Source organism: Onychostruthus taczanowskii, unplaced genomic scaffold (genome assembly GCF_017590055.1).
Source record: "Onychostruthus taczanowskii isolate IOZ18803 unplaced genomic scaffold, ASM1759005v1 scaffold11, whole genome shotgun sequence".
Classification (NCBI taxonomy): domain Eukaryota; kingdom Metazoa; phylum Chordata; class Aves; order Passeriformes; family Passeridae; genus Onychostruthus; species Onychostruthus taczanowskii.
This window is the reverse complement of record NW_024497629.1, coordinates 3929139-3939936: the sequence shown is the minus strand read 5'-3', so window position 1 is coordinate 3939936 and position 10798 is coordinate 3929139. Positions and strand designations below refer to the sequence as shown.

Below are 10798 nucleotides of genomic sequence, written 5' to 3'. Positions count from 1 at the left end.
TCGGAACTTGGCAGCTGGAGGGGCAGTGAAAAACTTATGGGGAAAGCTGCGGTGTATAGAGACGTTCCCGTGTACTTAGCGCGGGTGAGGAGCGGCTCGATTTCTGGGGCGAGTTCTGAGCCCCTGAGTTCAGGAGGGACATGGAAGTTCTAGAGAATGGTAACAGAGCTGGTGAAGCGGCTGGAGCAGAAGTCTGATGAGGAACGGCTGAGGGTGTTTTGCCTGGAGAAAAGGAAGCTCAGAGAGAGTATTACCGCTCTCTACAACTCCCTGAAAGGAGTAGCCAGGTGGGAGTCGGCCCCTTCTCCCAGGCAGCTGGTAACAGCTTTAGAGCACATGGCCTCAGGCTGCAGCAGGGAGGTTTAGTCTGGACATCAGGAGGAATTTCTTCATTGGAGGGATGATTAGACGTTGGAGCAGAAGTCACTATTCCTGAAGGTGTTTGAAGACTGGACATGGCACTTAGTGCTGTGGTCTAGTTGACACGGTGTTAGGTCATGGTTTGGATTCGATGATCTCACAGGTCTTTTCCAACCTAATTGATTTTGTGATTATGGACAGCCCTTCATTCTAATATAGTAATGAGTAAGTAATGTCTCCTGATGCCCTGATTCCAGCTGGGGCAGTGTTAATTTTTGCAGGTGCCAGGAGGGAGCATGGCTCGGATGTGCAGGTTATTCTGTCCCACCTCGCCTCATTGTCATTGCCAGGAGCAGGAGAAAAAGGGGTTTCTTCCTCTGGAGAAAACGGGGAGGAGGGAGCCGACTGATAGTGTGTATTGGGAGCGGGGGCAGGTTTCTTATCTCGTCTGTTTTTCCAGTATATTGTGCCTTCAATTCTCAGCCTCATCCTGACACATCAGGAAGGATGAGGGGGAAGGGGGAGTGAGAGAGAGCAGTGTGTGGTTTAGGAAAGTCTCAGTGGGGGTCCTGAACTGGGAAGTACCATTCCCAAGCCATGACACCTGGGCAGAGCCTGATGAGGTCTGCTTTGTGGTACTGCCAACATCCCCGTTTTCACTGAATTTCGCTGCAGAAAGTTTAATTCACATGAGCTGTTTTGCTGTTCTTTTGAGTTAATTCCTTAGATTAAAGAATAATATTAAGACTAATACGCTAAGAGGATATGCCATCAGAGAGAAAACAGAAGAGGTGAAATTTAGTCCACAGAAGTGCTTTACTTTGTTGGTGGCGCCGAGCCCTACTCAAGCCCCTGTTGGTGAGTGGGTAATAGAAATGCTTCGTTAGTTTCACTGAAACCTGTGTGTGCTGCACTTTTTTAAACGTTAATTAGAAATAACGTATATAAATCCTATCTTCTTTTGTGTATGTTTTAAGTTTCACCACCACTTAGACACACTGTCTCCTGTTCCCACATGGGGCAGGACCTGTAAACTTCCCCTGACCCAGTGATTTCTGGAGTCCTGAACTGTTGATGCAGAAATGCACACAGTTTATTTTAACCTTCTACTTGCAGCTGCAAATATTTCCTTCTTGGCAGTGCACAGCCTGAGACACAGAACCATAAATATTTGCTGTGCCTATATACACCAAGATGTACGTCAGTATTGAGTTTTTTCACTTTGAACAGTGAGAAGGTAATGGGGGTGACAGTGGTTGTCCTTTTGATACATTCCAGATTGTACAATTAACACATTTTATTGCTTTAGCTGTTTAGTCTGTTTTTAATGTGAGCTGTTGCTGAGTTGTTTGAAATTATTTACTTAAGGGCTTTAAAAGTGACCTTTTTATTGTAAATCCCCAGAGTTCCATAGTTGGTGGTTTTTTTTCCTTAGGGCATATTTCATTTTTGAATAAACATGTTGTAAGTGCTGCTAAGATGGCTGTGATGATCCTCTTACAAACTATTGTTTGTTTCTTTAGTGCTGCTGGTGTTTTCAGCCCGGTGCACAGATGCCTAATTATCAACACTCCGATTTAATGTAGCAAGAAGGGACTAATTTTAATCAATATACACATGAAAAAAAAAAGAATGTGCATTTTCTTGTAACCAGTCATTTAAAAAATAGATTTTCTTACAGATGGCACTTTGGGAACCTAAGCCAGCTACTCCTGCTGCATGCATGCCTGAATTGATTAGATTGTTCTTTGGAGCTGAGAGATTCTCCTTCCTGTTGGTCTGTACCTGTGTGAAGCAGGAGTTCACAGGATTAGAATGAGTCAGAAATTAAAGTAGGAGCCCCTCCCTTAAAGTCTGGACATCCACTTGGAAACCTTTAGATCCCACTCCCAGTTCAAGTGATTTGTGAGGGCAAGTGCTCCAGCTAAGAGCTTGCAGCTGGACGCTGCCGTCGCGAAGATCAGGCTTGTCAGGCTGAGATTGTCTGGGCTATTTTCATCAGATGAAAGAAATCTTAATTAAGTGTTCATATCTTTGTCAGCCAGACTCGGAATAAAAATTGATGCGATTCCCTTGAGCTTCACTGCTTGTTACACTCTGCAAACACTGCTTGTTATACTCGGCAACAAAGATACTGGGAAGAATAATGTGAATCTCATTTAACATCACAAAGAAGCTTTCCACAGCAGGATAGGCTGATATGGAACTATTGAATTTGCATAAAAAAACCTCTCCACTTTCTCCCCCCCCCCCCAAAAAAAAAAAAAAAGGATAAAGATTTAAAGAGTATTTTGAAAATTATTGCATTGTTCCTTGTACTTAAGGGAAGAGGTAATAGGTTAATGATTTTAGTCCTACCCTCTCTGAAAGATTCCAGTTCTTTCATGCCACAGGCAGCCCAGATGACCTCAGGCAAGAGACTTCTTTCTCGCTGAGCCTTAATTCTCTCCTTTTTGCGAGTTCAAAGAGGATTTCTGAGGCTAAATATATTAAAAACTCTGGGCTCAGCTTACAGTCATGACAGGCTGAGCAAAATCTGAGAGTCGGCGAGTACTAGGGATAAAACTTGCTCACAAGCAGACCACGGCATGCAGGACCAAAGCATCCACAGCAGTAGGAGCAGGAAGCCGTACACAGATCTGCAAGTCAGAAGCAGCTGCAAAAGAATGATTGGGATTCCTTTACCAGCATGACATTTTAACTCCTTCTCTCTCAGCAGGTAGGGAGGGTTTGATATCGAGGTGTTCCTCATTAGCCAAACTAGTCGGGCTTTCAAAACCCATATCTAGACAGGAGATTTGCACTTCTGTCTTGAGAGAGCCTGACAATGTTTTACCAAACACAAATTCGTTTTGGATAATCAGATTTTAATAAGGTGACAGCAAAACAACTAGGATCGGGTAAATGAGAGACCAGGCTTCAACTTCTTCAAAAATTTAAAGTCCTATACTTGCAAGATGTCAAAACAATGCAGCACTAAGGCTGTTTTCTGCTAATTTTTGTAATACCATAGTTTTTCTCTTTTGTGCTGTTCTTATGCCTATCCTTGGCTAGAAGATGGTGGTTGAATGCTGTAACCACACACTGAACTACTGCCAGGATGGCAATATTGTAAAGAATAAGGTGCTGTTCTGCTTCAGCATTTGCTGTGTTGTGTGTATGGAAACCTACAGACTCTGAACTGATAATCATATGTAACCTCATATCCTATGATAAAGAGTTCCTGTCACTTTATAGTGAGAATATTGTTCTGATGGGTTTGAGAAACAAAGGTGCAGTGAGATGAACTGATCTGACCAACACTACTACAGGTCAATCCAAGTTCTAGGAACATCTTGTCCATTGGCTTCTTTGCCAGGAAATAAAAGGTACAGTGCAGGACATGTTGGAGCTCCTCCATCCCAAATGGAAGGTATTTGAGTATGAGGGCAGGAACAAGCTACTGAGCTACTGCTATTTTTAGGTTTTTTCCCTGTAACTTTATGCATGTGCCTGCTAGTCTGCATTCTAAAACTAAAAAACAAACAAAACAAATGAAAAAACCAAACAAACATCAACAAAAAAAAAAAAAAAAAAAGAGAAACAGTTAGCTCCTCAGATTTGGTTATTTTCCATGCTGAACAAACATTTTTAGATTAAAAAATCCAAAGTTTTTCAACATCACAGAGAAAGTAATATCTTTACATAGAAACTGCTATCTAAACTACTGTATCCCCTTAGCAAAATTTAGAAAAATCTATAGAACTGGTGCAGAAAGTGTGAAAAATACCCAGGCTGAAAGTATGGATTGACTTTTTGCTTCCTTAAAAAAAGATAAGAATGTACTAGAGTAAAAGCAATGCATTAACATATCAATGAGAGGAAAAAAACCCTCATATAAATTAGTCAGGGGAAAGCTTTCCTGTTGGTGACTCATACAGCAAAATCACAGATATCCTGAAGTCAGCATTAGCAAATTTTACCATCTTTTTCTCCAAGATGAATTTTGTAGGAAAACAACCTAATTTGGAAGATCAGTGGTTTCTTGTAAAAAGGATTAGAAAGTAATAGTAATGTATCACAATGAGTTTTGTGATTATTGAATTTTACTCTTGTTTACCAAGTTAATCAATTTCATTTTGGGATTCCTAATGTAATGTTCCAAGCTTCTGTATTATTTGTTCTAGTTGGTTGCTGTTAACAATATGAATTATCTTTCACCAGTATGAGTCAGTTTAACGCAGTTCCAAACCTTTTAAACTCATAACAGATGGATCAGAAAGTCAGGGTTAGAAAATAAGCTAAAATATGACAACATGATATAAAGTTTCTCCAAACCCAGGACTGTTTCTGGGTTACTCGCTATATGCTCAGATTTTCTAAATCTCAAACACTGAATAAAAAATCTTGTTTTCATTTAGAGAATCAAAATCTGCTCAACTAAAAGAAGCTGTGGTTCATTTATAGCAGCCTCCACACAGTTGAGGAGCTATGAAAATGTCTAAAAATAACATGATCTAAAATGGTACTTGCAATTTCAGATATCTCAGTGCATTCACATGAACAACAGTGAGCACTGGAAATGGAAAATCTCCTGTGCTCATGGGCAGCCTCCCCCTTCCAGCCCTCAGTCCGGACTTGCCCCTCCATGAATCTTGGCAGGGTGAGCAGGAAGAGCCTGAGGACCTGAACACTACCTCCTCAGGGAAGCAGGGAGTCACCTTCTGATGGCTGTTATTTCTTTGCACATTGGCTCCTTGGCTGGGTTTGCAGGTTTCCAGGAGGAGCGCTGTGGCAGGAGACTTTGCTGTCAGAAGAGCTCAATAAAGCCGTTTATCGCGAGTCCCGGCAACGTGCGCCACACAGAACCACCACCAAAGGAAAACTGTGTGTACTAAGAGAAACCAAAGCTTGATAGAAAATAATGTTTACCAAATTTCTGATACTCTCTTGGTGGGATGATGCAGGGGTCAATTACTCTTACAGTGCCCTTTCCCCCAGAAGACAGAGTTGTTTCTGAGATCAATGCATTTCAATATCTGTTCAGTCAGTATGGGAGGATCTTTCCTTCACAGGAGCACCTGAAGGGCTGAATGTCAGGGATGGCACATGCTGGAAAGTTCATTTTACCTTGAAAAGATCTCTGGATCTCGTTCCGTACAATCAAAGAAGGACAAGGTTTCCTATATCTGATTTTTGTAGCCCGTGACTTAAAAAACCTCTCTCACAAAGTCCAGTTACCCTTAGAAGATACTTAGCACTACAGAGTAGGCCCATGTTGGAAGCATAGTAAAGAAATTACTTCCTGCCAGGCAATTAGCATGTCTACCTGCTAGTCAGCTTGTGCACATGTTGCTGTGCCACCAATCTCCACATTGGGTGGGATCTTGATAATTATAGACAATTACAGTGATCAGTTATGGATAATTATGGAACAGCAGGCCAAATTCCTCTCTATGGTTGCCTTTTACCCTGGCAGTGTTACACCATGGTTTGAGTGTGAAGCTTCAGCCTCTACATCTGCATCCTGCTGTCTGCCTGCAAGTAAACACAACTTTGTAGGTCAGGAGTTTGTCAGTTACATAATCAGCCACATCTTAATGCCTGTGTGCCATCACGTATGGATATGGCTCTTTTATTAGGGATATAGCCAATCTTCCACCTTCAAGCACTGCCCATAAGAAAGAGCATCATTAGAAAAATAGAGCAGACTGAGTTTAAGAGAAAGTGGAAACTTGAAGCCTTGTATTTCATCATTTACAGCTGCTGCTGTAACAATTAATTGCCTGCCCCTAACCAGATCATAGATGTTCGCCAGCCACACTTCATCCCGCCTCCCACGCTGTGGCTGCACCAGAGGCTTCATTTCCAGCCTCTGGGCCATTTGCAGGCATGTGGAGAACTTTTGGCTGTTCCTAAGGCAAGTGCCCCTCAAGCAGCTAATAAATTGCTTTGGGAAAAGGCAGGGGGTGCCAGCTGGACCTGGCCCATGAACTGGCAATTAGACTACACTGGGTTATTGAATGACCAGAGAGAACTGCTCTCGATTTACTCTTCTAAGGGATAACATTCAGTTATAGCTCAAGCAATTCTTCAGCATGTTGGGGGGATGTTGAATCTTCTGTCTGAGGATTTTCAATAGTCTCCAGCTAGTAAAGATCAGAGACTGTGAGAATGCGCACATCCAGCACACCCATTTAACCCTCCCAAAGCCAGGAGCAGCAGAGCAGGCTGATGAACTGCACAGCCTCTGTCCTAAAAGCACAGAAACCTGAACTTGGGCTGATGAAGGGGAGTTTCTTAAGGAACTCAAAGCTTTGTCTGATTTTCAAAGCATCTGCAGAGACCATTTATTAAGCTGTGGGATGATTTTTCAGCCTCTGACAACTGGGAAGTGAAAGATTGGAAGTTGACAGAGTTGCTTAGAGCTTTGTGTTCTGATTTGGATTTTCTAAATTCAGTTCTCTCTGAAGAACACTTCTGCATCCCTGGGAGCCTGTGCAGCAGCGCTGCTGGGGGACATGGTACAGGAAGGCTCCAGGCACTGCCACAGCCATATCAAACAAGCAACAACCAACATTCCCTTTCCTAACTGTTGACAAAAGAGATTAATCACACAAGCATGCTGTACATTACTACCTAGTTTACCCCAAAAGGTGCTTTTCAATTATTTAGGAAAGCCTAATGATCAGGAATATTTAGTTGTAGAATTGTATTCTTTTTTGCCTACATAAGAGTGTGGTATTAAATAATGTTCTGCTCTAAAGTATTGAGCCCATCACTGTATTACTGTGATGACTTCGCAGAGGTGAAACAGTGAAGCCAGAAGGAAAATGCAGGCCTCAGACACCAATGAAGTCAGGAAGAGGGGTACTAAAGAATTTGACAGAAAAACAGTAATATAATTTGCTGCTGCTTGTCATCAGCACCTCAGTCAGCTTGTCAGTGTTAGAAGTCTGGATTGTTCTTTCATCCCAACAACAAAAGAATGTCACTAGGATTTCCTAACCATTGAAGAGTTCAGATGAAGGGAATCTCTTAAAAAAATTTATAGAACCTCAAAAAAGCTTGAAAATGGAATGTTTCTAGCAAAAAATACATGCTCTTACTCACACACATACAAATGAAATAAAACAGCTCATGAGTGTTGGGCTTTGGACAAAAGTTTTAATTTTTTATTATAAAAACAATGACATTTGAAATACTGAAAATTGTTGAAATAAAGCATAATTACAAAGACATCAAAACGTTTACAAGCAGATATAGAGAAAAAAGAAGAAATCTGTAGTCCACCTATCTTGTGAGTTTGTCTCTTTTTTTTCTTTCTTTCTGTTTTGGATGACAGAGGTTATCTTCACTGCTAAGCAAAGGCCATGGGCAACATCCTGGCCCCAATGAGGTCAATGAATGTTTTCCAGTGGCTTCAGAGATAGCAGAACTTTGTTCATTACCCACATACTCATTACCACCTCTTCTAAATCCTTGAACTTGCAGTACCTGTTCCTCCAGCGAGGCCACGCATTTTCTTGTTATGCATCTATTCCAAACCAGCTACTTTCCCGATAAAAGCTCTTTGGTTTGTTCAGTCCATTCATGAACGGCCAATATTTCGCCTACACTGAGACACAAACATCAAGATGTGCAGATCCTAGACAGTGGGCTGCTAAGTGGCATCAGTTAAGATTACCCCTCCCCTGCCTTCTGAAACAACCCTACTGTGCTAAATTTCAGGGCACACAGTACAGCTAACTACCCCAAAAATCACAGCACAAGAGAACTGCCCTTCAACATATAGTAGCTAAACTCTAAACACAAATACATTGCTGCAGTTAGTTGCTTCTCTGAAGGGTACAGCTGATCTGACAGCTATGCAACAGATGAAGGCCATCAGGGAAAAGCGTTGAGCTGCAAGTAAAGCTTAGACAAGCTGAGATCAGGGATGGGGGATGCAATGGCAGAAGCACAGAGCTCTCCTCTGGCTCCATGATGCAAACAGGAATGCAGCTGTGGCAGTGTAAAGCCATGGACGTCCCTGGTTATTCACTGTCTTAGTGAAGAGTTTCACAGCATCAGCCCAAAGCCTACGAACGTGCACACATTTAACATGCATTAGTAACCGTCCCCCACCATCTCCAAAGGCACAGAGTCAGATGGAGATTTCAGAAAAACGATCTCATCCTTCGAGGCAGCACTTCTGGGATGGGTCAGGCACAGTCTCAGGACCATCTACCAGCTACAGAAGACCCCCCCCAGCTACCACCAAAGCTTCATCTCCTCTGGGGATAAAGGGCTCCTGCTTTTAGTGGTGTCAGTTCAGCATTGTTTATAAAACACAGTATTCTATTGTAACACATTCTCCTCCATACTATGAGCTCTCTGACAAGGAGAAATACACACCCTTCAATAAATACTAAACTGACTTAAAAACTTCATTCACAAATTTAATTTCTATTAGAATATTCAAGTGACAAAATGATAAAAAACTTCCAAACATCAGATTAAGAAAAACGATTTTTAAAAGTTACCTCAGTCTACTGTAAGCACAAATGCAACATGCTTTGGACATACAGACTTTAAACTTTAGCCCACCACGAAATCCAGGGGGAAAAGTGGATTTAGCCCATCTTTCCAAAAAAGTTAAAAACCTCCTTTAGAACGTTCCTTGAGGAGCAAACTAGTCTGATGTAGGGTAAAAAGTATAAATATGGCAAGGTAAGAGGCAGAAGTCTGACAATAGCAGCCACCAAGGATTTAAGAGTTAGGAGGTTGGAGAATGATCCATGTAATTCTCCCTTTGTTTCTGAGCAGTGCTTCCTTCTGTACATTACTAGCCTGTCGATGAGCACCTCTGCAAAAACACCAGAGGAGACCAGACTAGCTGGTGGATCCTCCATGGGACCAAAGTACAATCACAGTCAGGTACAGCCCGACTATTTCTACAATGGCATAGAACACTACAAGTTGACAAACAACGTGACAGCAAAAAACTGAAAGGACTTAATGCAACCAGTCAAACCCCATTCAACAGCTTTTGATCAAGGGCAGCATCTTGCAATGAACAGCCATTCTGTTCCAAAATCACCTCCTGTGCACAGCCTGCTCCCTCTCTCTGCTCTCACACACTCACGCTCTCTGGCTCACTGCTCCTCTTCTCTTCCTCTCGCTGGGAGGTCTCCCGGAGCCTCTCTTTGCCTGGGGCTCAGCGGCATCGCAGAAAGCAGAATCCTTGCAGCTCATTGGCATGTCTGCCCCATCAGGTTAGCACTCTGGCAGCTACACAGCTCCCTCAAGTCTCTTTCTTCATTTTCTTCCTCTTCCTCCTCTCCTTTTTTCCAGGTACACCTGCCATACAAACAACAGGGACAATGCAATTGCATCCCTGAGAACTGTTGGTGTTTTGTCTGAAGAAGAGGATTTAAGGGTTCTTAGATGTGTTTTACAAGGGCCACCTACTTTCAAGGAAAATTCAAAATCATGGGGAGGAATGAATGTTTTTAGTGGGCTCTGACTCACTCATATTTGCTTCTGTTTCATGTTAAAAAGGGCTGTGCATAAATTACGGTCACTAAATGCAATAGTGGCTTTTTTTTTTGCTCAGTAACTCTAAGAGGAACAGCAACAGATATTTGTCAGAATAGCCTCTGAGTAATACAGAGCCTCTCAAAGAAGCAGCTAAAGGAGAAGCATTTCACATATTCACTTAAAAATGCATTTGTGAACACTTCTTATATTACGCATTATTCTGAAAATTGATCAGATGTGCAAAAACAATCACTTACCATTATTGGGTGAATTATTAACAATGTCCAAGGATTTTTCAAAGGAAGCACTGACTGAATCACTGCTGTCTTTTGTAGATATCAAGTCCCTGGGGCCTTCTTCCATTCTTGTTTGCAAACCTTGCTGGGGCTTAATTGAAACAATATGCTTCACTAAGCATATGAATTAAACGAAGCATATGCAAGTACAAAATATGAGAGAAAATGTCATTACTGTGGGGCATTTAAAGAAACTGCAGGACAAATTAATTTTTATATGATTAGAATAGTTTGCCATGTTATCTACCCACCTCTTATTCATTTGTTTTAGAGGGGATTAAAGTGTTGAAATTGTCTTTCAGTGTTATTTTTCCGCTTCTCCCAGTGAACAGAAGAGCAGCAAGAAATACTGAGATTAAAGTACTGTCATTGTGTAGTGACACTGAAGAGTAACATGTGCCCAGTGACTGCTAAATGACTAGAGTCCACAGAAACACTGGAGGTAGCACAAGGAGTGTGATGAGCAGCTTTGTGGATCTGGCTTCATAAGTAATTTCATTTTTTATGTCCAAAAAGGACATAAAAAAGTATGTCAGCACTGTGGGAACTGATAGGATGTCCTAATAATTATGTGGACTGTGGTCAGTCAGGCAGTTAAAACCTTTCCCTTAAAATGGGAGCATCAGGAGATCTGGGAACAA

General features: G+C 41.8%; 1 protein-coding gene across 1 annotated transcript in view; it reads right to left on the bottom strand.

Annotated features, from left to right (window-relative positions):
* Positions 1-7492: 7492 nt before the first annotated feature.
* Positions 7493-10798, bottom strand: part of LOC121344249 (protein LYRIC-like) — a 31237-nt gene continuing 27931 nt past the window's right edge. The window contains exons 11-12 of the mRNA XM_041420037.1: positions 10119-10248; positions 7493-9681 (exon numbers count right to left, since the gene is read on the bottom strand). Coding sequence (XP_041275971.1) covers positions 9626-9681; positions 10119-10248 — 186 coding nt within the window. The 3' untranslated portion in view covers positions 7493-9625. The remainder of the gene's footprint in view (positions 9682-10118; positions 10249-10798) is intronic.